General features: G+C 47.5%; 1 protein-coding gene across 4 annotated transcripts; it reads right to left on the reverse strand.

The window, feature by feature from the left end:
- Window positions 1-600: 600 nt before the first annotated feature.
- On the reverse strand, window positions 601-24,300 carry MANBAL (mannosidase beta like). Of its 4 annotated transcripts, XM_074317301.1 has the most exons (4): window positions 24,175-24,195; window positions 18,862-18,940; window positions 14,341-14,546; window positions 601-1,797 (listed from the first exon to the last, which is right to left on the reverse strand). In XM_074317301.1, exons 3-4 carry the CDS (start codon window positions 14,488-14,490, stop codon window positions 1,690-1,692), a joined length of 258 nt encoding a protein of 85 aa, XP_074173402.1. In that variant the 5' UTR covers window positions 14,491-14,546; window positions 18,862-18,940; window positions 24,175-24,195; the 3' UTR covers window positions 601-1,689. The 4 variants fall into 4 exon arrangements, with proteins under 4 accessions (XP_074173402.1, XP_019605798.1, XP_019605800.1 ...); XM_019750239.2 differs by lacking the exon at window positions 18,862-18,940 and having other exon boundaries at window positions 14,341-14,549; window positions 24,175-24,300; XM_019750241.2 differs by lacking the exon at window positions 18,862-18,940 and having other exon boundaries at window positions 24,175-24,216.
- Window positions 24,301-27,981: the final 3,681 nt, after the last annotated feature.

Below are 27,981 nucleotides of genomic sequence, written 5' to 3' on the forward strand. Positions count from 1 at the left end.
AGGAAAGGGCCGTGGACTTGGGTTCAAGTCCAAGTTCTGGCACTACTCTCCAGTAGTTGGGACTTCAGTCTCCCCTAAGATGGAGATGATTACACGCTCATCCCTTAAGTTCCTCCTCATCAGTCATGACATCTGGGAGAGTGTCTGGCAAAGTGTAAACAAGCTGGGCAAATCAGAGTTGCCATAGGTCAAGACTTATCCTTGGCACCTGACTCCGGGCATGTGGCTGGACCTGTGTGACCCACCCCATGCCAGGGGAGGCCTTTGACTTGGTTCTTCTCAAACCAAGTCTGAGGACAGGCAGCGTCTTACTCAGATGACAGGAACTGGGGGATGAGTGGGGCCTGGTCCCAGTGGAAACTCTCACACACGCATGGACGTTCACAAGTGTTTCCAGTGACTAAAGGCTACACGAAGCAGCTGGCCGGCCCTTTCTGACTTGTCCCAGAAAGGCTGCACAGCCGCTCTGACCAGAGCTGCCCCCCACTGCTGGCCATCTTGGGCCACAGTGTCCCACTTCTGTGGGGTGAGCCCTTCCTTCACCCTCAGGGCAGCGACCAGGCTCCCCCTTTCCCTCAGCAGCAGGCAACACACAGGGGGTTCAGCAAGTGGGGCAGTTTATTGACACTTACTTGCCAAAACAACTTTATCTCACTGGTCAAGGGATGAAAGAATGGTGGGGGGAGGATGAGGGATGTGGGAGATTGCAGAGGTGGAAGCCAAAAGGCTCATCTTGAATGTGCTATGTTGGGCTGAAAAGAGGTTGGTCTGAGAGTGACAAGACCCCCATTTCAGAGGCTCAGAAAGTTCAGCCTAAGAAACATGCACTCATTCAACCAAATCCCTTCCATCTAGGGTTGCCCGGGCGGGAATTCCCACCCATTCTCAGGAATTTTTCTCTTTCCCGTTCCCAAATCCCGAGATACAAACTGTTTTCTGTTCTTCACAATGAATTGTTTCCACAAAGTGATGGCCGATAATACCAACCACCTGGGTTCAATGAGCCAATTTTCCCGATTTCCCGACCAATTTTTCTCGGGATTCGGGAACGGGAAAGCAGGGGAAGGTGGGGGGGGGAATCCTGAGAATGGGTGGGAATTCCTGCCCGGAAACCCTACTTCCATCTGCTGGAGGAGAACCAGGCATTACCCCGGCCCAGGTCTTCTCTGGCTCTCACACAAGGCACCTTTCAGACCTGGCTGCTGCACTTGTGGGACCATGAACGTCACAGTGGCCACGCGTCCCGAGCCAAACAAACAGGTGAGGTGTAGCCTAGCTTTATCTGCACGAGCAGAGAAAAGGGACTGATTAGCAGGACATCTATGGTGCACAAATCGTAGGAGAGGGTGGCACCTGTCAGCGTTAGACCATGACTCTAAAATGTAGTGTGAATCCATGGTGGGACTAAAGGCTGGACTCCATGATTTAGTAAAACGTAACTCTGAGCGGACCTGACGTCTGAACAGACCTCTAAGACGGTCTCCGCTCACAGAGTGTTTCCGTCCCCTTGGCCCTAAACCATCACAGAAGCAGAAGAAGAGGAAGTGGTGGTCTGCCCAGCTGGGCTTGTCTCTGTGGTCAGAGGGTGTCCCAGAGCGAGCCGGGGACGGAGGGAGAGAACAGGACACCGAGGCCCAGGAGGGCGCCCCTACGGCCCGTGCCCCTCCCGCCGCTCGCCAGGCCTGTCTTCTAGCGCTTCTTCTTGGCCTCTTTCTTGGGTCTCTTGTTCGTGGAAGGAGCAGCAGCCTTGGGTTTCCTTGTCACCTCCCCACTTCTGGGCTCAGATGGTTCTGCCTCCTGTGTGGTGATAAACAAACAAAGAGTTCTGCTTAGAGGAATCAAGCCTGACCCCAGTAAAAATGAGATCATGTCTGAAGGGACTATGCAAACTAAAGCCTGCCACAGAGAGCAAGGGATCGAAACCATCATGCTGGGACCCAGGATGGCCATGCCTGCGGGACGGCCCCCAGGAGCAGGGCAGTTCTCAGGGAAGAATAAGGGAGCTCCCAAGGGGAGAAGGCAGCCTTTAGGGTCTCATAGGCCTGGGTGGAACCTAGGCTCCTCCACGTTCTAGCCAAGTGACCCTTCTGTGCCTTGGTTTACCCCGCTGTGAAATGGAAATAGCAAAGCACACCCTGGAGGGCTGATGTGAGGAGACAAAAATGCACACAGAGCACCAGTGAGTGTGGTTGGATCCAGCGGCTGGCTGGCCACCCTGAGCAGGGTCTGGTCAGAATTGGGTGAGGAGTCCGCCGTGGGGCAGCCTCACTGTGGCTTACTCTCCTTCTGACCCTGCTGTTCTCCTCCCATTCGATCCACTGAATGTCAGGGCCAGGAGGAGTGGAGAGCGCCAGCCAGCAGGTGGGCAGTCGCTGCACTGTTCTGTGGGGCCTGGCAGAGGTGCTTCACGGGGGAGGGCAGCCAGGGCAGAACTCAGACTCTCCCTAGGACTGGAGGAGTTCTAGTTTTTTGTGTCACATATGTCGTGATTTGTTCCCTGTGAGGTTTGATTTAAACAAAGGTTCTGCTGCTTCAAAAAGGTTCAAACCCGCAGATCCAGCCCCGGCCTTCGTTGTACTGATAAAGAAAGTGGACCCTGGGGAAGGGCCTTGGCCTGCACTAGCCACTCAGGCTCATGTCGGAAGAATCTAGAGAGGGCTCAGCCTGCTGAGCATTCCCTCCTCCCCTGGGTGATAAATCACAGTGTGACACAGCCAGGTGACACACGAGCAAGGGCCATCTCGCTCTGAGAACAGTAACCATGGCTCCTGGGCCCGACTGGCCCACAGGCAGGCTTCACTTGGCCTGCAGTTTATTTTTAAGAATTTGAGCCAGTTGGGAGAGTTCCCATTCAAATCTGGATTCTTAGCTTTCTTGAAAACTTTAAACATCCTGAGACACTAGCCCCAAGAAACAGGATGAGTAGTAGCTGCCCCCTTTATTCAAGTGTCCACACCCCACCACCCCCCAAGGCCCTGGTGCCCCCGACACTATGGTAAGAAAACATTTCTCAGAACCTGTGTTCTTTTATTAAAAATGGGACAACAAAAAGCAGATAAGAACATTAGGAGGGAACACACGTTTTCTGGAAGAGAAAAATATTTCTCCCTGTTTAACTGGCCAACTCCTAGCTTCCAACTTGCTTTAGGCTCTGTCCTTCCCAGCTCACCCACCAGCCTCTGCCCTACAGAAGAGGCAGGACCTTGTCTGGGGAGGGGCCAATCCTACCCAAAGGCCTAGTCCAGGGGTCTGTCAGCTCCCTCTCGGGGGCCAGCATTGTCTCCTCTCCACCCTGCCAGCGCAGACACCAGAAGTAAAGGCCCAGCCCAGGCCCACCAGGCACCCATGGGTGATCTTCCCAAGATAATGAGGGGGCCAAGCCCCGCCCCGGGCCAGGTCTCTGACTGCAGCTCTGGACTACCCCAGCCTGTCCCTCTGTGCTGACTATCTATGGAACTTGGCAAAAAATAAAGAAAAAAGCCCATTAGAAAAACAAACAAAATGAAGCAGAACCTCAGAGGAGATAGTGTCAAGTACACGGGCTGCGGAGCTCCGTGGGAAGGCTACTGTGTAAGACAAACAGGGTCCCATGTCAGGAGACCTTGGGAACTGGAAACCATCCCCAGTGCAGTACCTGTCAGTCCCTGAAAACCAGTGGGACCCTAGCAGCCTGGGCAAACAGGCCCGGATTAGGTGAACGGTTTATACACGGGAACTTGCCAAGGCCGGACAGGACCTCCGGGGACAGAGCCCACTCTGACTTTAGAGCTGGGCGCCTCCCAGGTTTCAGTGGGGCCAGTTCAGAAGCCCTAGAGGGTGACACCCAGCTGCTCACCCTTTGCTTCCCTCACTCCACAGACCCTCTCTCAGGTGCCTCATCTTTTCTGGCACCTCCCAGACCTCTCCCCTGACCCAGCTGTCTATCAGATGACTGAGGCTGGAGTCTGCCAGGCACCTCCAGCTCAGATGGCCCAGACCAAGCATGGCCCCTTCTCCAGCAGGCTGGGCCCTCCTCCCACCTATGGGCAGAACCACCAGAGGCCCAGTGACCAAACTTCTCCCTCCTCCCCACCAGCCAATCGGTCACCAAGTTCTGATCTGACCTCTGCTACCTCTCCACTCAGCCTCTCTCTTTAGCATCACAACCCCTACCTCAGTTCCCCCACTGCTAACCCATTGTCCTGCTTTCTCTATGCCATTCCTTGTGCACCCGCCAAAGGAACGTTTCTAAAGTGCAGACCCCCTACCTGAAGCCTTCCAATGGCTTTCCGTCACCCGCAGCCTCATGTCCCACACTTGGGACGGCGTCTAAGGAGGCCACCTCTCCAGCCTATCTGTGCTCCTTCCCACCCCACTGGGTCCGGCCCCAGGGCTTCCACGGGCCTCCCCTAATGAGAGGAGCACCTTTCTTTCCTCGGCCTTCCAGTAAACTCCCCCGCTCCCCCCGCCCCCCACGGTTTGGCCACAGCCAGGAACACACTCTCCTCACTATCTAGCCTTCCCTCTCTGCTCCTCTACCTCCAGCAGGGTACGTCAATCCTCCACCCCTCCCCTGCTCCCCAGGAACCTTAGAACACCAGGATTAATTTACCACAGTTACGTATTCTCGTGTTGGTCTCCCCTATTAGCCTGTGAACTCCTTGGGACAGCTTTCACCATTGCTGAATGAATAAATCAATGAAAGGATGAATGAATGAAATGAAAGAACAGACAACAGCTCCCATAATCCTGGGAACTTCACTCTTGTTTATCTCCATGGAAACACAACTGAAGACAAGGCCTCACTTCCTCCATGGCCACAGAGGACATGGCAGGTTTTAAACCCAGTATACATACCATAATTATGGCTAGACGTCGCTACCAATAATACTAACAGGAACAACAGCCATAGCAGCTGCTAATATTATTTACAATATGCCAGGCCCTGTGTTATATGGTCTGGACGTATCTTAGCCTTGCAAAGTACCCTAATGAGCCCCCATTTTATAGATGAAAGAAGAGACACTCAGATGGAGAATCTGAGTTAACTGTGCAATCGACTTTCTCTCTGTGGAGCAGCCCTTGGAACCACAGGTGACCATGGAAGGAAAAGAACAGCTTGTTTTCCAGATTCTATCTGTCGATAGATAGGTAATCGGAAGCCCCTAGTTTGTGACTCAAGTTCCCACAGGAGTCAGGAAAGTGGGTTAGTGCTCCTCGAGTCATGCTTTGTTTTTTTACAGTTGAAATCAGCTCTCTGTGGGTGTGTGTACATATTCCAGTCATTGAGTCATCTGAATGGATTATGTCTCCTCCTCACCCAGACCTCCTCCTCTCTTCCCCAGCTCAGCTTCTGGCCTTGTCACCCATCAGTTACCCAAGCTAGAAAGCTCCAGTCACTTCTGAGTTCTCGCCATTCCCTCATGCCCCACATCCAATCTGCGACGTCCACTCTACTTTCCCGCAGGCTCTTGGCCGAGCCTTGTCCTCTCCGGGCACACACTCCTGCGCCGGTTCAGACCCCACGGTCTCCTGCCTGCCTCTTTCTCTGCATCAGCCTCCCACAGCTTTTCCTCACCACCCGCCACACTGCTCTCAGAGTCTGTTCTCCTAAGACAACAGCTTTAGGAGACCATGTCTGTCAAAGTGTTGCTGGTTCCCTTTTCATATCAGACAAGTTCCAAGAGCCTCCGAGTAGCCGCCAGGGCCATTCTGCTCCAGCCTTGACCCGTCTCTCTGCACGCCCCCTCATGCAGCCCACTGTCTGTCACTCAGGGCTACTGGTCAAGCCAGCATCTCCCTGGTACTCTGTTCCCGTTCATGCTCTGCAGAGGTGCTCAGCATTCATCACCTACCTATTGAGTCCAGTGTATGAGGGTCTGTACCAGGCGCCACGGGGTAATGACAAAGAGAAGGCACTTAGTGATTTGCACCAAGTAGGCGCTTTACAAACACCAGCTCACTGAGCATCCCATCACCCTGGCATGCCAGCCACTGTGAGCGCCATTTTACAGGCGAGGAAACTGAGGCCCACTGAAACTCAGTGACTGGCCCAATGGAGCACAGTCGTCTTCCCCGACCCTGCAGGGAAGCAAAGGCAACTGTCATACACGGCCCGGATGCTGGAGTCCTAGTCACACAGAACTGGAGCTCCAAATGCTTGGCTGGCGGGAATGACTGAACGAATGGCTGGCTTCTAATTTCTCTTCAAACGCACACTGCTGTACAAGCCAGGTGGATGGCAGGCTCCCAGCGCTACAGTCCCACCTTTAAATCTGGAAACACCGTGCCTCCTCTGAAGGAAGTTTCAGATTTCCTCGGCAATGACACTGTCGGGGGTAGAAGAAAACCTGGCCGGCCAGGAGGTGCCCGAGTCTGCAGAGAGCTCCTCTGTGGGCACAGGCCTCAAGAAGGAAGCAGCCCACAACCACTTACGAGGCCAGAAAATTGCTGCTATTCATCAGATTCAAATAATCGAATCTGTGCCACAAGGTATCAAATTGCTCCAGCACGGACAGCACAGAATTTTACGATTTCCACTATACAGTTCAGTGTGGAGTTAGCCCTATAAATCAGGACAGAATGTCACTCTTCAACAGACTGAAACTATTCTTTCCTCTCAAATGATCCAGGGAAAGAAAAGCACTGAGCTCGGCTCAGGTAGCCCCACGCACCCAATCTCACTGGATCCTTAAGAACTCAGTGGGTCGGGCCGGAATGCCCACCTGTTACAGCTCAGGACACAGGCTCAGGGACCTGCAGGGGGGCCAGCACCCAGACGAGGTGTGCCGAGGGCGAAAGCTCCTACTGTCCTGCTCTGCACTCCTGCCTGAGGCCTGAGGCAGGCGGCTGCTAAGATGGAACTAGTAGCACTGGCCTTGACAGGAGGATAGGATGCACTGAAACGGGGGGCGGGGGAGACCGTCCATGTGGGCTCCACAAGGCAAACAGAGACACAGAGTCCAGGACGCACTTGGCAGGCGAGGAGAACTGTGATTAGAGAGAACAGCCTTGGGAGCTCATTCCAGACACGATTCAGCATGACGCAGGCCCTTCCCACTGGCTGGTCTGTGGCTCCTTGTGTATCCAGCTGGCTCCCCACGAGCCGGTTCACATCTCGAGACCATGTTTATACCTTCACCTTACCCACCACACAGCAATATCTCAGAGACGGCTCGTTAAGTAAAACACATCCTGCCACCCAATTCAACTGCAAACTCCTCCCAAGCTTAAAAAAAATACAGGGCAGAATTGCAAAGTTGGTTCTGTGGGCCTGTCTCCTGAGGTGCTGAGAATGGGTAGACACTTGTCCAAGTTAATTATTCCCTAGGGCAGGCTTCACTGGCAAGCAGGGGCCTAGTTTAAAATCAATACCCTTGTGCAGAATTTTCCAGCGGGGTCTGAACTTCTAGGCCACTGCCCCTCCGCGCCCAGGACGGCTCCATGCTCGTCAGGGCTCCAAGCACCACAGGGCTTTCTCACTGACAGTGAAGTCTTTGTGGGTATCGCACTGAAAGCCATCACTCTTGCCGTCAATTCTGGTGCCTTCTCCCCTGGATCACCATGGTGGGCATCATTTGTCTTTGTCTGGCCAGCACCCCCTTTCCATGGGGACCCTGGCCTTTCCCTAGGACGGGCCAGTTAAACAAGGCCTGGCAGAAATGGGGCCCATTACCCCTTCCCACCTATGGGGCAAGGTTTGAACATGTGGCCAAGCAGAGGCCTTCCATGAGTCTGCAAAGTGGGCACAGGTAGAGAAATGGCTTCTCTTGCTTGTAAATCACGAGCAATTAGGAAGCAGACTGCGGCTGCGGCAGCCATCGTCTTGACGTGTGGCAAGAGCCTCAGAATGAAGTCAACCCTCGTAGGAAAATCTCCAGGAGATGGAGAGACAAACAGGATCCTGAAGACCGTTTGAGCCTCTGAACCCACCTATGCCTTGAAATTCCCAGTTCTAAGAGCAATACAGTTTCTTTCTGGGGAAACTGGAGCTGGAGCTGAGGTTCTGAACTTTCAACAGAAAGGGTCCTCATTAATACAAGAAGAGACTGTGGCAATCCACAAAGACAGCAGAGCGGAAGTGAAGGTACCTGCCTCAGGACTGGCAGCCGGCTGGGGAGATGTGACCTAAACATATGAAGAGGTTAGAAGAGGCAGCATTTAAACTACTAGGAGAGTTTGTGATTAATTGCCAGATGAACTATTAGTATCTGCTGCGTGAGTTGCTGAACTAGCTAAAAGTCAACGCCCACTCGCTTAGTGTTGAGCGGATCAACATTCTGTGCAGAAACTGGTCCAACAGAGGCTTGGGAGTCGCTCAGGCAGGCTGTCGGCAAGGCAGGGGAGACGGGCTCCCTACCTTTACTGCCTTATTACCCACTCCTGAAAGTCCCAGGACTGGGCGCTCACCTCACTAACCTACTGCACTCCACCTTCCAGGACGTGCCTGAAATAAAAACATCACATTTTTGTAAACGATTTCAGGGAGCTTATAGACTTCTGAAGCCCATGTAGGGAACCCCAAGGGACTCAGAACTCCCTGTTAAGAACTCTGTTCTATTGAAACCAAACTCTGAAAGGCAGCAGCGTGAACATGGAATCGTCGTCATGTTGAACAGCTTTTCCTCAATCACTTGATTGTTCTCACTGCCTAGTCTCTGTGGGGACTGGGTTTTCCATGTGCTCTTCTTGAACCACTCGGTGGTTTTCAGGGAGACCGCAGTCCCCTGGGCCTCTGCCCCCTGCTCTGCTCTGTATCCTGAGAGAGCGAGAGGAATAGAGACTCCGGCTTTGTCTGCACAGCACTGCTGTCCCTTTGGGAACTGACCTTCCCCTCTGCCCCTAGAGGTCACTCCATAGGACTCTCGCCTCCCCCCACACTGGCCTAGCTGTCCCAAGCTGGGTCAGCTACAGTTCCTTCCCTGGGGACTTTGGAACTTGGGCCAAGCAGGAAGGCAGCCGCCAGATGCTGCAGCTGAAAGACATCAACTTGGGGAGCTGTTCATGGCCATGGTTCATCTTACCACAGGGACAGCAAGCAGAGGAAGCAGGGCCCCACTAGGAGAGGTGAAAAGACAGGAGACAGACAGGGAACAGAGGAAGAAGGGATGCAGATGGGGAGTGATGGGGTCCTTGGTTACCGCCCCCTCCGAGACCCAGCTGCATCCCCACTCTGGACAACTCCCCCCTTTTTTCAGTGGATCTGCGCTGCACAGAAGCTACTTCAAGTAGTTCGAGCAATGCCTCAAGTTCAGGCCTCTCCTGAATTTCAATTTCCTTGAAAAGCTCAGTAACTGTCATGCGGGGTGACAGGCGGGGTCTCAGCTCCCGCTCCCCACACAAGAACGCAGGATATGGTGAGGCCCAAAAGGAAAACCCACGGAGCCATAGGTAGGGGAGTCATATCACTATAGTCTCACTGGAGGTTGGGTTTACACGACATGCGACCTGCTGTCCGCTTTTCTGCCAACCGACCAACGACTCTCCTCCACTCTCCTTGACTCTGCTCTTCTTCCCTCCGTAGCCGCAGCAGTTATATTAGTGGCCAATGGCTCAATAGTTACAGCTGATGGCCAACTAGCCACAGCTGACAGCCATCTACCACTCAAGCCAGCACCCCTCCATATGAGGCCAAGAGCCTGGAAACTGCTCTCTGGGGCTCTGTCCCCATAGTAACTCATTCTTAGGGTTTCAAGAAATAATGCTGTTGACCAAATAATTCCCAGGTCTCTACTCCCAACTTCTCACTGGCTCTCCCTTTGGATGTCTTGCTATTATTTCACACTTAACACATGTAGAACTGAACACCTCCCGTCCTCCCAAAATTGGTCTGCGCTTCAGCGAAATGGTCTAAGGATTAGACCATTGGCTGCAGAACGGAATCACCTGGGCACTTTAAGAAACTACTAACCCAAGGCTTCAGAGAATAACTGACTCAGAATCTCTACAGGCGCAGCCTAGGCCTTTGAAAATTCCCCAGATGGGTGCAAACGGATGGAGACGCATGGACCAGCCCAAGGATGAGCAATTCAAACTACCAACGCCCCAGCCCCTTGCTCATGGCAGACATCACTGATTGATTTAATTAGTCTGGAGCCTACAAGCAGCCCCAGAATCCTTTTCACCAAGGCCACCATATAATCAATGGCATGAGAGATGAAACGTATCTGCATCCTAGATTAGACAGAAACGGGGTAAGAATCTACCCTCTTATAGTTTACAATCCAGCCTACAAGAAAATGCTTGGATTAAGTACAGCCCAGGCTTTAATCGGGCTCACACAAATGTTTGTTTTCTGGGGTCTTAGTTTAATGAGGTGTCAATGAGAAAGTATTCTCATTTGGCTTAGGTTCTAGGGACTTTAGTTTTGATTTTACCAATTGGTTCTTGCTTCTACTATAAAAAGAAAGGGGGTGGGGTGGGAAGCATTTGTATGTGTTCCTTTTTCCTTCCCTGATTACCCCCAAAAGAGCTTTCAAATAATCTTCTAAGTATTGAAGTACTGAAGTCATAAACTAGTTGCAAAAATCGGCTTACTGTAACAACAGGAAAGACATTCTTTTGCTTTTCAAAGTCTTTCCCATCATCTGGAGCCAAAAATATTATCTTCTGACCCAAAAAGCCACTAATAAACCTTGTTTCTATAGGCCAAGCAAGACGGATGATTCTGCCCTAAGCAACACCGCAAAGAGAGCAAGATTGTTTTCTGGGTCCTGCCACCCCCACTTTTGCCCTCTCCCACCTCCTGCCACCCCCATTTCCAGGTACCTCCCTCCTGCCCTAGGGCTGCCTGGAGTCCCAAAAGCTGTCCCCATTCCCACAGGCTCCCTTTTTCCTAAGACGTCCCTAGCCCCAAGTTAAAACCCCCTTCTTTTCCCCTCCAATCCAACTTCCAAACCCCAGCTAGCTGTTAGGCATGGCCTCTACACACAGTTTAGCATTCACCCTCTCTTTGTAAGATTGTTTTTGCACAGAATACAGCGTTTCCTCTCTATTTCTTGAAGAGTTTAGGGAGTGAGCAAAGGCTGCCTTATGGGGACACACAGGAAATCTGGCACTAGAATCTCTGTATAATTGGCGGTCATTTGCTGGTTTGATGCACTCATAAAAAATTAAATTTATGCTACTGTATTTTTTGCTACTACTGATCCATTGAAAAATTTTAAAAAAAGAAAAACACCTCAAACAGTAAGCTTCAGTTATGAAGACAATTCACTTATATAAGCCTTATTCCCCTAAACTGCAAGATAAATTATGAGAACTTATGTACTGTATTTATGTTTTAAAAGATGAGGGTTTTGTCACAAATTAACTTCTACATGGCAGAATGAGTGAAGGGAGGAGGAGAGGAGGCATACTGGGGCCCCTCTGTCAATTCCCTGCCTCAAAAGACCTCAACCCACTGCACCACTGAAAACCTCAGAGATCAGTAAAGGGCACCCGTTTTTCTCCAAGTTGCTAGACTGGCCCAGGCCTCTGTGGCCAGCCTCGAAGGGTTAAGAACACAACAGGAGGTGAGCGGTGGCCCTCCAAAAGGCCTGACACACCTGACTCCACATCTCTGCCTATAACACAAGAACGCTCATCACCTCCCTCCCTCGGGACTCTTAGCAGGCTTCATCAGCGGCCAATGACAATAAAAATGTTTGTCATTTATAATACCCAATAGTGTGTCAGTGTCTGTGAGTACAGAGCCCCAGAGCGCAGGGATTTCGTTTTCAGAGTGTGATACAACTGTGGGGGGGGGGGGGGGGGGAAACTCCAATCACGACCTCCTTCTCAAGCTACCAGAATAAGAACCGGAGATGGACAGAACAGCCCCGAGGCCCCGGACCTGTCTATGCTCACCCAGGGTTCCCGCCCTCTGTGGCTGCCCCTCCTCAAGGCTCAGACCTAGGCCCTCTTCTCATCTCGGGCCGCTTTCCTTAGGAGACCTCATCCTCTCCCACGGCTTCCATTACATCAACTCCCACATGCTGACCAACACTCAGCCCAGACCCTTCTCCTGATATAGACCTGGAGACCCACCAGCTTACTTGACACAACCCCCGGACATCTTCAAGACACTTAAAATGGAACCCGGCATGCTCCTTCCCCATTTCCACCCAAGTCTGCTCCTTCAGGAGGGTCCCCTGCTGCATCAGTAAATCTCCATCATCCTCCCGACACAAGCAGGATCTCTGGGCCCCGTCATCTCCAAGATAAATGGATCTCCAGAATATGCTGTATATTGTTAAGTGGAAAAAGAGAGATGCGCAACTGTATTTAATAGAATGCTATCTTTTGTGTATCACAGGGGGACAATAATTAAACAAATAAATAAGTGTATATATCTCACATATGCATTTGTGTATGTTTTCAAAAAGAAACAAGGAAGGGTAAATCAAAATGATAAAAATGGTTACCTACGTGGAGGGAAGAAGCGGAAAGGGTGAACAATACTGAGAATAAAGGAAATTTCTGTGATTGCATCTTGTTACATAGTTTTGACTTAGGGAAATGTTATTGTATATAAATGTTTTATATAATGGTTTAGTTAAGTCAAAAGAAAAATAATCCCTAAATATTAAAAGCCAATGAACCTAACAGTATGTCACGGTGGGAAGACACCCATATGAAGAAAAGAATTTCTAAACACAGTAGGTCTGACCAGACATCCCTACTGGGACCTACCTATCTGTGGGCCAGAAAAGAACCACAAAGAAATCTTAAATTCATTCTGAGTCTTGGTGGTAAAAAACAATACAGCTATTTTAGAACTACTTGAAAGTGATATAATAAGTATATTATAGGTGTGCAGAATAGAGTTAACATTAAAAAAAAACACAACTGCTGTCCTTAGAAAAGTCAGCTTGCAATGCTGGCCCTTGGCTGGCATCTGGGAAACTGGGTTCTGGGTGTTCCCACCATTCCCAGAACTGATAAGTACTTAAACTGTTTGTGCAAACAATAAGGTTTACGTTGAATACCTGCTTTCCTTCTGGAAGTCTGAAATTTTAGTCTGTGCTAGGCAGAGGGTGCTTATGTGACCTGTACCCAGCAAAAACCCTACTCAATGAGTCTCTAATGGGCTTCCCTGGTTGACAATATTTCATACAACTTAATGAAGATCCCACAGAGACCATTTAAGCGTAAAAAACCTAAAATTAATTAAGACATAGCAAATATACAAAAACACGTGTTTAAAATGATAAGAAAATCAAAGCTTCATTGGTTAAGTTTACAGATAGCTAGAGCCCAAACTCACTACTCTGAAATTAATAAATAAAGGGAAAGAACCAAGCGTTTATCATGCCTTTTAGTGTGAACAGCATTTCAGAGTAACCATACAGGTGATGAGGAAAAGGTCTTCTTTATTGAAGAATTCCAGCTAATAAATACAGAAGGAAACAATGGACCTAAACAATGATCATCAATGGATGTTAAAATCATTTAGGTAAAAAAGACTGATGGGGATTTTACAACAGAGGGATCAGCTGACACCACCTAAACCCACGGATCAATCCTAAAATCTCTAAATGTGTGACAAACAGACACCACGTGCCTGTTGATGACATACAACAGGAAATACACAGCACCAAATCACCTGATCTGAGTTGACTCGAGCCTCTAGATCGAATTTCCTGTTGATGGGAAATATGGGGAACAGAGAAACATGGTAAACGACACTACAGAGAAGCCATCAGCCAAATCCTGGATGTGGATGTCGTGATGACAATGACCTGCCTTCTACAACAAATCAATGTCGTCAGAAAATGGGGGTGGTGATGGCGGGAGAAGGGTGCATAGTGATAGAATAAGAGTCAAAACAACAAAAAAGCCCCTCTGATCAGGTCACTCTCCAACTTAAAACCCTCTGGGCCCTGCCCACTGCTCTGGCTGCCCCTCTCATCACTTCCCCTCTGTGCTGTGGCCACAGTCACCATCTTTCAGTTCCTTGAACTAGCCCCTTCCTTTATTCCTCAGGTCCTTGCAACCATTTCCTCTCCCTGGGGGAGGGGTAATAGCCAGGCCCCTGTCCCAGGGTAAGGTCAGGTCCTCCCCCTGTCATACACCCTCACAGTACCCTGTACTTCTTAGGAAGCCTGTGTGAGAATTTGATTTGTCTCTGTCCTTCCCCCAAGGACTAGAAGCTCCTGGGGGCAGACAGCACATCTTCCAGCAGGGTCTGACATGTAGAAGGCACCTAAAACACCCTGCTTAATGCATGTGAGGACAAACAGAGTATTAACCGCACTGGGTGGGAATCTGGGGACACACTACATCAGTAAAGCCCAGCAGGCCCTGATCTCCATTTCTGTGGTCCATTTCTGGTACCCAGCACCCAGCCTGAGGAGCTGAGGCTTACAGGGAAGGACTCACCGCCTCGTGGGACTTGGGAATGGGCACGATGATGGCTAGCACACAGATGAGCTGGAAGATGGCCCCCAGGAAGAGTCCGTACCGTAGCAGGTTCTCCAGGAAGGTGGGCTCGGGCACCTCGGGAGGTGAGAAGTCCAGGTCGGAGGCCATGGCCTCAGCTGCCTGCTGTCTGAGGTCTCCTCTGACTCACCACTCTCCAGAGCCAACTTCTAAATGCAAAGGTAAGTGTCATGTTTCTACAACTGACTTTTAAACGGTCACTCTCACACACACACACACACACACACACACACACACACACGAATACATAAGGCGATTGTGGTGAAATGTTAGCAATTCCTGGATCTAAGGGGAGGATATACTCATATGGATAGTCATAGACGATTCTTTTCAACTTTTTTGTATGTTTTCCCAAATATAAAGTTAGGGAAAATAAATATGTAAATGCAAATACTTCAACAAAAATCTCAAATCAACATACATTTACTGAAGGCCTGCTGTTTCAGGTTTTGCTTATTCGTTGATTTATTCCTCCAGCCATTCATTCAACAAATACTTATCGAACACCAAGCAATGAAGAGAGAGCAAAACAGACATATCCCTGTTCTCTTGCGGCCTATATCTCAGGGCAGAGGCAGACAAAGAACATGTCCAGATGTGATATGCCAACTAATTACAACTGATTTGAAAACAAACTTCTGGAGGCATCATTTTATTTTGTATAGAGTGACAGGAAGTGCTCTCTGAAGAAGAAACAGGCATCAAGTGGCAGAGAAATGAAGTGTGAGATTGAGCCATTCAATGCTTCAGGGAAGCATATTCCAGGCAGAGAAAAAAGCAAGTGTAGAGGCTCTGGGGTAGGGATATGAGTCCAAAATGGCCAGAGACGGGGGCTCAGGAGGGAAAGTGGAAGGAGGTAAGATCAGAGAGGAGTGGGGGCTGCCCTTGTCGGATGCTGACACTTCCAATGTAACTGAGTAAAACGTAAGGCCACAGAAGGGTTCTGAGCAGGGAAGTGACATGACCTGACTTACATTAAACGAGGGAGGTGGGGTGCAGGGTGGACACAGGGAGGTGGGTGAGGAGGCTTCTGCCAGACCTGAAATAGGAGATGTTGGGGACATGGATGACAAGGGCAGGGGCGGCCAGCGGCGGAAGGTCCAGCCTACCTCTGCAGCCTCTGCTTTCCCTAGGGCCCCCCATTCCTAATACCCTAGTTGAGCTGAAAGAACTGCCTGTAATTCTCCAAGAGCACTGGGCTCTTTCACAATCCTGGCCTCTACCCAAGCTGTACGCTCTGCCAAGGATGCCCTTTCCGACGTGGACTGCTCAGCGAAGCCCCCACTCTATTCCAAGGCTGCGCTCGTGTCGCCTCCCCAGCCTTTCTTATTGCTTCCTCTTACCCTGGGATGACTGAACTGCTCCCCTTTATTTACCACAGCCCCCACAAGTGGCCTTCTGTGCACCTCAGCAACAAAAGGGCAGGCTGACGTGGAACCAGGCCCCCCTGATTCCAAAGACCTTTGTGTTTCAGAGATCCGTGCCCCAGGGCAATTTTCTGCTAAATCTGAGCTGTCCAATATGGTGGCCATGAGCCCCAGGTGGCTACTGAGAGTTGAAACACAGCTAGTCCAAACTGAGAATGGCTGCCAAGTTAAATACACAATTCAGAAGATAGTATGAGCATAAGAATGTAAAATATCTCATTAATAATGTTTTATATTGATCACATGCTGAAATAATGTATTGGGTTAAATAAATCACATTATTAATTTCACCTGATCTTTAAAAAGAAAAAGAACAAAGCCGGAGCATTCGCCTTCTGATGTTAAAACTTAACTACAAAGCCACAATAATCAAAATAGTGTGAAACTGACATAGGATCTAGGCCAATGGAACACAATAGACAGCCCAGAAATAAATCCTCACATATATAGTCAATTGATTTCCAAACAAGGGTTACAAGACCATTCAATGGTGAAGGACAGTTTTTTTCAACAAATAGTGCTGGGAAAACCGGACACCCACATACAAGAGAATGAAACTGGATCCTTTCCTTACACCATATACAAACTTTAACTCAAGATGGATCAAAGATCAAAACTTAAGAGCTAAAATTATAAAACTTATAGAACATAGGAGAAACTCTTCATGACATTAGACTTTACAATGATTTCTTGGATGTGACACCAAAAGTACAGGTAACTAAAGAAAAAATAAAATGGACTGAAGAAGAAATAAAACTTTTGTGCTTTGAAGGACACTATCAAGAATGAAAAGACGAACTGGAAGAGTTTGGCAGTGTCACAAAAAACTAAACACAGAATTACTGTATGATCCAGCAATTGCACTCCTCTGTGTCCCGAAGAATAGAAAGCAGGGACTCAAACAGATACTTGTACACCCATGGTCACAGCTGCATTATTCACAATATCCAAAAGATGGAAACAACCCAGAGTCTACGAACATACGAATGGATAAACAAAACGGGGTCTATACATACAAATGAATATTATTCAGCTATTAAAAGGAATGAAATTCTGAAACATGCTACAACCTGGATGAACCTTGAAAACATGTTACATGCAGTAAGCCAGTCACAAAAGGACAAATATTATCTGATTCCACTTATGTGAGGTACACAGAACAGTCAAATTCAAAGAGACAGAAACTAGAATATAGCCTTCCAAGGGCCTGGAGGAGGGAGAAATCAGGAGTTATTGTTAGAAGGGTACAGTTTCAGTTTAGCATGATGAAAAAGTTCTGGAAATAGATGATGGTGATGGTTATATATCAGGGTGGTTCAAAAGTAATTGCGGTTTCAAAGGTTAAAAATAATTTGGAAAAAACCGCAATTACTTTTGCACCAACCTAATAACACTGTGAATGCCACTGAACTACACACTTAAAAATGGTTAAAATGGTAAATTTACATGATGTATATTTTACCACAATAAAAAATTTTACCTGCTTGTTACTTTTTAAATGTGGCTACTAGAAAATTTAAAATTATACCTGTGTATTGTAACAGCTATATATATCAGAGGGGTAGTAGACTTGGGGGAGGGGTTACACTTTGTGAGGGGTGTAAATGTCTCATCATTGCTGGTTTTTACACTTGAAACTAATATAATTAAAATAAATTATATTAAATTTTTTAAAAAAAGAAAAAAGAAAATTACACCTGTGGCCTGTGACATATTCCTATGGCATAGCCCTGAGCTAAAGAAACTGTCCTAAGACCTTCCTTAACTTTGGTTCTGCCGTTTCACTGCTTAGCAGCATTTCCCCAACATGGAGGAGTGATTAAAGGATAAGAAAGATGACCTTCTAGGTCAGGGGTGTCCAAACTGCGACCGCGGGCCAACTGCAGCCCGCAATCCATTTTTAATTGGCCCACAGCAAATTCCAAAAATATATTTAGTTTACTTAAATAAACCAGGTGGGGCAATACATACTTCACCTCGAGTGAGTGGCCTGGCTGTTTGTGTATTTTACTGCATATGGCCCTTGGTAAAAAACGTTGAAAAAAGTTTGGACACCCCTGTTCTCGGTAAATAGACTGGGATTTATGCCAATGTGTATTGTCTCTCTTTCAATCTGGTCACTTAGGTGGGTCATGTGCCTGTGCCAACAAGCTGGCCACTTTTTTGCACCATTTCTGTCTTTTTGGGTATGGCCTTCAAAGCCACAGGCCCATTTTTTCCCCCCCCAAATCCTCTGAGCTGGCAGATCTTCATCCTCCCAGGAAAGATTTAACTTCTGGAAAGCACCCAACATCATCTGGTTCCCAGTGTGGTGAATCAGGTGGGGCTGCAAGTTCAGGAATACCATTTTTGGTCAAATACAAGGTATGCCGCTCCGACACCAGGCAGATTTGTTTGGGGTGGCTCATAAACTGGCTCTGAAGTGAATTCCAGGGCGGCTGTGAGAACAGCTTCGCTGGAGAACAGCCCCGACAGGGCTCTATATCCTATGACATGTGAATACCAAGGTGCGAGAAAGCTCTCATTTCTTCAGTTGCCCCTCACAAATACACATTAAAAAAAATGCCTTTGGCCCCAAGTTGTATGATTAAGTCTGTAACAAGCCTACTGGTTTTACCAATACTTGGATTTACTAGCGTTACAAACAGCAACACTGTTACGAATATTTGTAGTGCAATAAAAACATGGGGCCAGGAGTCAGGAATCATGCAATTCGCTACACTTTGGGCCAATCTCTTGACCTCCTGGAGACTGGATGTTCTGGAGGTAAACAATAATATCTATTCAAAGCTATAACGTATTTAGGCTTTTTTTTTTTTAATGGCAATTAAGCAATATATAATAAGAGCCATAAAAGTGATTATATCCTTTTACTGAATAACTCACTTCCTAGAATTTATAGTGAGGAAACAATTCAAAAGATGAAAAAAGCTTCAGGTATAAAAAAGTTCATGCAGTGCTACTCATAATACTGAAAAACAGGAAGCAACTAAAGTGTCCAATAATAAAGAAGCAGTTAACCCAATTACCGTACATCATGGCATATTCCCTTCACTAAAACAGCAAACATAAATGTTGTATATCAGGTCAGCTGGGAAAGCCTTTGCAAGACACTAACAGAAAAAAGAAAACAATTACATAATCACTATGATTGCAACCATCATATGTATAAAACTGCTTTCATTGGCTAAAGATCAAAAGAGGCCATAGGAAAATGTTAAAATAGTTGCTATTCAAGTGAAGGGGTCATTAGTTTTAAAATTTTGGAATAGTATTGAAACAATGAATCCAATTTAAAAGAAAAACCCATGCTCTGTCTACTTCCTTCACAAGACTTTTGTAGGGTTTGATGAAGCAATAGCCAATAGAACTTTCTGCAACCATGAAGAGGTTCTGTATTTGCGCTCTCCAATATGGTCACCATCAGCAACACATGGCTTTGGAGCACTTAAATTTGGCTACTGAGGAACTGAATTTTAATTTTATTTAATTTAAATATAGTCACACGTGGCTAGAAGATGCCCATATTGGCCAGCGCAGGGATAACAGGAGGGTGGTTGTAAAAAGTTCTGGAAAACAGAAAAGGCTCTACACACACTGTGTATGCTTTACAACTCCTAATTTTCTGTGCACGTTTGTGCTTTACTTCTCAGCCGGCCTGCTGAAATCACAACTTCAGCTCTCAACTAACTAGGAGGTACTCACCCCTCGGGCGTCCTGCGAAGGCTTTGTCTCCCCACTACCCTCTCTCCCCGCCTCCCTGCCATTGTCACAGTAGAAGCAATGAACAAATCATTTGCCAGAAATGCACACACTGTACTGTCAGCATCGCATTCACTCACAACCACCCCGGGAGGCAGGTGTTACTAACAAGGATGAAGAGTCCCAGGCTTGGCGATGGCTCACCCAGGGATGGCTCGGCTGGGAAGTGGCAAAGTCAAGATTCAAACTGGCTGGCTCCTCCAGAGCCAGAGCTCTACCTACTTGGTCAATGGGTTTCAACAGCAAGCCGTTTCTGAGGCTGTAACCAGCACTTGTTCTTTTTATTAGGCAGCACTTTAATGACATAAATGACAATAGAAAACATCGCATTAGCAAGGCTGAGTAGTGTATCCTGAAGCGTTATTTCACTTATATTTATCTACATCCAAATACGGACGTTCTGGGTCAAAATTCAAAATGTGTTCCTTATTGTTTGAGAAATACTACACTGAGTCTGTTTTTCACTTGTTTCACTATAAGCTCCTGGATAATAGGGACTCTGGATCCATCTTGCATTTGTTCCAGGGCCTGACAAATATTTGGTAAATGATGGAGCCCACTCCTGTTTCCCACCTTTAAAGCAAGAGCAGATGCCTCAACCAACTGCCTCATTTAACAAAGAAGAGTAGCTGAGAGGCACGGGGCTTGCTTAGGCTCTCAGGGCAGAGCTGAATGCCCTGCAATGTCTCTAGCCCAGACATGCTTAAAAGCAAAGGTTATTATACATTGGGTACATTGGGGAAATCTCATATCCCTACCAGAATTTAATAAAAAGCATACACCCATTTATTACCAAACATGGCAAATAATTTCATCAGGTTACCAGATCCCGTGAGGATCATCCTTGAATGGCAGACAACAGTGGTCAGAGATATTCATTCATTTGAAACATTTATTTTGTACCTACTACGTGCTGGGCATTATTCTAGTTCCTGCCATAGGGTTTTCATCCAATTAGTGGCTCCCAAACTTACATACACACATATAATACAATGTCAGGGGTATTATGAGAAAATAAAAAGAGGAAGGAAAGGGGTGCTATTATACGTATATGGGGCAGTCAGGGAAGGGACTCTCTGAGAAGGTGACACTTCAGCAGAGGCAAGAAGAAAGTGAAGGAACGCGTCATTAAAATATGTTAGAGCACCCCAGGATGAAGGAACAGCAAGGAATAAGGTCCTGAGGCAGGAATGAACTTTATGATCAAGAACAGAGTGAGCAAACTGTGTAGGGCCAACGGGCCATTACAAGGACTTTGGCTTTTCTTCTGAATGAAAGGGGAGCCACTGGAAGGTTCTTAGCAAAAAAAAAAAAGAAGACTTGGTCTGACTCATTTTACAATTGTCACTCTGGCTGTTGTGTTGCGAATAGGAGGCTGTAGGGGTGTAGGGGACAGGGAGACCAGTTAGGAGGCTCCTTTAATGGTCCAAAAGTCACGGTAACAGTGGAGGTGGTAAATTCTCAGGTTGTAAATATACAGTGGGTGCCAAAAAAATGTATACACACTTTAAGAAAGGCAAAAACGGTATTAAAATTGTAATAATATATACCGATAACAAAAGATGAATATGTCATGTGTATACATTTTTTGGGCACCCCTGGTATTTTGAAGAGAGAGTCAATAAGATTGCGGAGGTGAAATCTGAAAGACAGAAGTTAAAAATAATCCCTGAAGGTGAAACTATTCTGTGTGACACTGTAATGGTGAATATAAGACATTAAGCATTTGCCAAAACCCAGAACTTTACAGCACAAAGGGTAAACTTTAACATACGCAAATGTGTTTTAAAAATCATTTAGGGGCCGGCCCGGTGGCTCAGGCGGTTAGAGCTCCATGCTCCTAACTCCGAAGGCTGCCGGTTCGATTCCCACATGGGCCAGTGGGCTCTCAACCACAAGGCTGCCAGTTCAGTTCCTCGAGTCCCGCAAGGGATGGTGGGCTCCGCCCCCTGCAACTAAGATTGAACACGGCACCTTGAGCTGAGCTGCCGCTGAGCTCCTGGGTGGCTCAGTTGGTTGGAGTGAGTCCTCTCAACCACAAGATTGCCGGTTCAATTCCTCAAGTCCTGCAAGGGATGGTGGGAAGCGCCCTCCACAACTAAGACTGAAAGGACAACTTGAAGCTGAACGGCACCATCCACAACTAAGATTGAAAGGACAACAACTTGACTTGGGAAAAAAAAATCATTTAGGAAGTCAGGGTATCCCGGATGAGATGCAGAATGTGACACGGGAGAATCAGGTGCTGACCTCAGTAACAGAAAATGAGTAGAGTCTGTAAGACTAAAGGCAAAGGAACTATGTGTGTGCACTGTACTCTAGGTGATAAAGTTATTCCCCCAGGGGATATAGGTTAATAATTCTGAAACCACTATATATGTATACTGGAATTGAATTCAGTAAATGAATGGACAATGGTAGGAGCTAGGTCTGTCACAGTTGGAATGGGAGGTTACAGATAAGACGGAAAAGGAGGCTAGAATAATCCACGTGAAATGGATGAGAGTACGTGAAATGGATGAGAGTTGCAGACATCAGTCTGGGTTCATATTTAGCTTAATATAGATATAGGTTACTACATATAAAAACATTAGGTAAGTGTATATATACAGGTTAGTAGACACACACATATCTCTTGCTCTCTCCAATAAAAGGAACCAGGACTCTTCCGAGAAATAGTTAATTCTAGGAATGCGGCAGGAAATATACAAGATGAGCCTGGAGCAGAAAGAAAGTATTTACAAAAACAAAAAAATACATTCATTGTGTTGGAGATCCAGGAGCAAACCGAAAGGGAGTAACTAACTTGACAGTGGAAAAACCTGACTACCTAAAGCTAGTAATCCAGGCTAACATCGACAGCGATAACTTATACTGGTAGTATGTGCCCTCAATGTGATATGGTGAGAACGGCACTTTTCCTCTGTGGTCTTCCTCCCCAGAACTCATAACTGCAATCTAATCACGAAAAAATAACCAGACAAATCCTAACTGGGGGTCATTTTACAAAATATCTAACCAGCAATACTCAAAACTGTCAAGTTTATCTAAAACAAGGAAAGTCTGGGAAACTATTAGTTAAGAGGAATCTAAGGCAGGGGTGTCCAAACTTTTTTCAACGTTTTTCACCAAGGGCCATATGCGGTAAAATACACAAACAGCCGGGCCACTCACTTGAGGTGAAATACGTATTGCCTCACCTGGTTTATTTAAGTAAACTAAATATATTTTTGGAATTTGCTGCGGGCCAATTAACAATGGATTGCGGGCCACAGTTGGCCCGCGGGCCACAGTTTGGACACCCGTGATCTAAGGAGACATTTCTACTAAATGTAATGTATCCTGGAAAAAGGACATTAGAGGAAAACTGAGCAAACCTTAATAAAGCACAGACTTTAGCAATAACTTAACAATATTGGTTCATTAATTGTGACAAATGTACTACATCAAGACGTTAATAGCGGAAATTGGGGGTGAGGCGTATAGGAAGGAATTCACTGGAGTATCTTGGCAATAATTCCGTAAATCTAAAATTGTTCTAAAATTAAAATTTTATTGATTAAAAAGTCAACATTTCGAAATAAATTAATAACCCGTGAGACATGTATAGCTAGCTCTCCAGACTTAGCAAACAGAAACAAAATCTTCTCTAAGACCAACAAACTCAGATCCCAAGTATGTTGGTAGAGGATTCTTGGTTTCTAATGAAGCGATTTTAAAATTCTGTTGAGAATTCAACTGAAACAGATTAGGGGATAGAAAATCAGTGTTAGGGGTTTCTCACTGTCTCATAGGAATGGGCTATGTTTGCCCAAACCCGTCCCATTACAACACATTCCCAACAACCGCTCAAAACTGGGTTAAAATTTTGTGCCATGAACGCTAAGCAATCTCCCCGAGCAGAGTCACAACTGGCAGCCAGCGGGCTGACACTGCTGCGCACATGCCTTGCAAAACGTAACTCTTAAATCCGAATTTGTTGCCACCACTTAAAAAGCGTGAGGTTTCACATAGTCATTTCCCACTTCTCTTGAAAAGAATTAATTTACCCAATACACGTGCACTTTGCACCTAAGTGCTTTGCGTTCGCCATCTCACTGAATCCTCGGGTCAAGCCGAGGTGCTCATTCTACAGGAGGAAACTGAGAACCAGAAAGGCAACCAGAGACGAGGCACGGAGCGCCAGCACCTGGGAGCACACCGGGCGTCGAACCCCGGCCACACGGACTGCGGAGCTCTGACTCCTCCGAAAGCTCCACCTGTTGGAGTCGAGTCAAGGCTACGACTTGGCCGGGAGGAGCGCTGGGTTCGGGCCGGGTCTCTGAACTAAAGCGCTGGGAAAACGCTGGGCGGGACGAGGCCCTCGGCTCCCGGGGACTCAAACGCCCCTCTTCAAATAACTTCCAAACGAGCCGCTGGGAAGTTATTCATGCCGCGCGCAGAGAGAGACGGGGTCAGCGGAACAACGCCGCCGGGGACCGCAGGGCCGCGGCGCCCGAGCCCAACCCCCTCTGCGTTCCCGCCGCCACTGCGGCTCCGCCCCGCCTGGGAATCCCGGCCGGGCCGCCAGAGCCGCCGCACTCACCTCCCGCACCGCCACGGGCCGCTGCCCCGGAAGTGGTTCTGCGTGAACCCGGATACCGGAAGTGACGTGCCTGAGCAACCAGCGGGCTCAGCTCCGCCTGCGTTGCTAGGGTTGGTGGTTGGTTCGACTTTTGTCCCTACTTGGTGGGTTTGAGCCTGAGGGAGAGGCCTGGGGAAGCGAGATCCTGGCCCCCTCGCTTGTCCGAGTCTAGCACTCAGCCCCTTTCAGCAAACTTTCATAGACGTTTGTAGAAGAAGCCTTAATGCTATGCCGGGCCCTGAGCTAGGAACCTGCAATGCAGAAGGGAGATAAGCACATTCTTACAATCCAGACAAAGGCCAATTATTAGAATTCATTAAAAATCGTTCACCGAGCACCTACTTTATGCCTTGTGTTGGTTACTGGGACGACAGGGCTGAACCAGACAGATGCAGTCTCTGCCCTCATGGAGCTGACAGTCTGGTGGAGGGAGACAGACTAAAATAATTAAGTAAACATGCAAACATATAATGTGATAAGTATTTGGAAGGCAAAGAACAGGGTCCCATGACTGAGTATGGGCGGGTAAGTAGAGGGAAAGGAAATCTACTTTAGAAGGAGTGTGGTAACCAGCTTCCACCATGGACTGGGATGATTCATGGCTCCCATTCATGATTCTTTCCTTGTGCATTCCCTTCCACACTGAATAGAGCTGACCAGTATAACCAACAGGATATTGTGGAAATAGTGGAGCATGAGTTCTGAGATTAAACATAAAAGACATTGCACTTCCTTTTTGCTCTCTCTTGATCACTCCTGGGGAATCCACGGGAGCACAGTCAAGCAGCCCTAGGGAGAGGCTTGTGTGGGTAATAACTGAAGCCTCCTGCCAACAACCCACTTGTCATGCGGGAGACCCTGCTTGCTGCGCCATTTGTCGTGCAGGCAGGCCTGTGGTGTCTCTACTCCCGCTCCCCACATAAGAACGCAGGATATGGTGAGGCCAAAAAGGAACACCCACGGAGCCATAGGTAGGGGAGTCATACCACTATATTCTCTCTGGCGGCACTATACTCTCACTGGAGGCTGAATCCACACTGTCCGCAAACCGCCATCCACACTTGCCAGCCCAGCCGCCATCTTCTTGCTAGCCCCCATTCTTTCTCTCTTTCCTCCGTAGCCGCAGCAGTTATATTAGTGGCTAATTGGCTAACTGGCTACAGCTGACGGCCAATCAGCCACAGCTGATGGCCATCTACTACCCGAGCCAGCACTCCTCCACGTGAGGCCGAGAGCCTGTAAACTACTTTCTGGGGCTCTGCCCCCACACCACTGCAACGTGCCAGCTGTGTGGGTCCTCGGAGGGGGTCCTCCAGCCGCAGTCCAGCCCTCAGATGACTGCAGCCCTGGCCAAAATCATGACTATATATGCTCATGAGAAACCTTGAGCCAGAAGCACTCAGCAAAGTCACTCTTGAATTCCTGACCCACAGAAATTGTGAAATCATTAATGCTACTATTTTAGGCTCCTAAATTTCAAGGTAATTTGTTGTTAAGCATAGATAACTAATAATACATAGAAGATCAAGGAGGAGGGGTTGGATGCTGGATATTCAAAAAAGAATGAGACCTAATCTTACCCTCAAAGAGCTCACTCTCTCTTGGAGGACAGAGACAAAAATAATTCTAATTCACTTAGCATCCACTAATCCCAAATTATGTGAGGTTGTTTGGAGGATCCAAAGATGTATCATTCATTCAACAAATATTTATGGAGTTTCTACTCTGTATCATCTGCTATGGAACTGGAAAGACAGTGGTGAGTAAGTGGGTCCCTCCCTACACTGTACTTACAGACTAGGGGTTAATGTCTGACAGCTCCATTAATCAATCACATAGTGAAAGTGTGTCCTAAGGAACCATGAGATGTGTTGGGAAGAAAAGAGAAACCATGAGAGAATAAATAACACGGGAGATACAATCAAGAGAGGGCAGTCAGGGAAGGGCTGTCTGTGGAGGTAACATTTAAGCTAAGAAATGAAGAAAGAGTAGGAATTTGCCAGGTAAAGAGAACAAGAAAGAGCATGGCGAGAGGTGGAAAGGCTGTGGGAAAGGCTTGGAGAACAAGAAGAAGGGAGAAGCTGAGGCCTAAAGGGTACAGGTTTTTAGGACAAGATTTGGTACTTGCCCTGAAGGGGCTCACTGTGGGGTGTAGATAAAGAGGGTCATAGGAGACAGAGATATTTTATTGTTAAATTGTGTCCCCCACAAAGGATATGTTGGAGTCCCAAGCCCCAGTACCAGAGAATGGGATTGTATATGGAGATAGGGTCTTGACAGAAGTCATCAAGTTAAAATGAGGTCAGTAATCCTCATGACTAATCCAATATGACTAATGTCTTTATTAAAGAAGGATATTTGGACACAGATGGGCACTTAGGGAAAATGTCATATGAAGATGAAGATAGAGATCAGGTGATATTTCTACAAACCAAGGAACACCAAAGATTGCCAGTGAGCTGCCAGAAGCTCAGGGAGAACCCTGGAATAGATTCTTCCTCACAGCTTCAGAAGGTGCTGACAGACACCTTGATTTCAGACTCCCTAGCTTCCACAACTGTGAGAAAAGAAATATCTGTTGTGTAAGCCACCTAGTTTGTGATACTTTGTTACCACAGCCCTAGCAAACTAATACAGATGTGCTTTGAAATCTGTTACTCTCTGTATCCAAACGTAATAAAAGATCCTCAGTGTGGCTGCTGCAGGCACAACTACTTTTTCATTCTCTGGAAGCTTCTGACGGCCACCCGCTGAGTCTTGCTCATCTCTGTGCCCTGCATGGCTCCATTAGCACCGCAGCACGGTGGAGAGCTCTGTGGCTTGCTTGTTCCTATCCAGCATATCTATGCGAGGCACACTGCTTGCGCTATGATAGAGAAAAAGTTGAAAAGGCATAGTCTCTGCTCTGGAAAAGAAAATTCTAAACTAGATTAACATATGACAGGGTGAACTGGTTTGTCATTATTAATGATAGCTGCCATTTAGTGAATATGCACTGGCTGTCAAGCACTTTACCTGTATCAGTAGTCTCCGCCAGCCATCCTATATGGTAGGTACTACTCCCACCTACAGGTGAAGAAACCTAGGGCTGGAAAAGTTAAGCAACTTGCCCAAGGCCTCCCGAAGTCTGCATGCGTAACCACTGCACTACCCAGCCAACCTGTGCTAGCCAGATAAGCATTCCAGGTAGGAGGGCTCTCCAGGTAGAGGGAAAGATCAGCAAGGACTGAAGTATCTAGGAAGGCTTCATGAGGGCAGTGGCTCATTGTGAGTCCCAGATGATGGATTAGGTTTGGATGTGGGAAAAGTAAAGTAGAGGATTAAGACTTGCTTTTCCACCTCTGAGCCTTTTCCTGCGTTGGTTTCTTTGCCTGGAATGCTCTTCTCTCCTGGATCTTCACAAGACAGGCTCGTCCTCATCCCTCAGGACTCAGCCCAGATACTACCTCTTCAGAAAGGGTTTCCCTGATCACCATGTCTAGCTGATTATTTTTCCTAAAGATGGCCCCATGCCTGCTTTGACCAATAGCATACTGTGGAAGAGACACTGTGTCACCTTCAGGCATGGCACTTAACTGGCCTAGAAGTCAGCCACCACGTAAGAAGTGCGACTAGCCTGGGACCACAATGCTGGGAGAAGCCCAATCATGTGGGAGGAAGAGAATTGAAGAAGCATCAGACACCATAACCAGGACTGAAGAAGCCACCTTGGAGAGGTAGAGAGATGCACACATGTTTGATAAGCAAAGATGGTAGAATGTTAAGTGT

The sequence above is a fragment of the Rhinolophus sinicus genome, linkage group LG13 (assembly GCF_036562045.2).
Source record: "Rhinolophus sinicus isolate RSC01 linkage group LG13, ASM3656204v1, whole genome shotgun sequence".
NCBI lineage: Eukaryota > Metazoa > Chordata > Mammalia > Chiroptera > Rhinolophidae > Rhinolophus > Rhinolophus sinicus.

Bases quoted from the DNA above. Each gene is read 5' to 3' on its own strand.
- MANBAL (XM_019750239.2), bottom strand. From the start codon at position 14,490: ATGGCCTCCGACCTGGACTTCTCACCTCCCGAGGTGCCCGAGCCCACC. The intron at 1,798-14,340 runs GTGAGTCCTTCC...ATCACCACACAG, and splicing joins TTCCCAAGTCCCACGAGGCG to GAGGCAGAACCATCTGAGCC.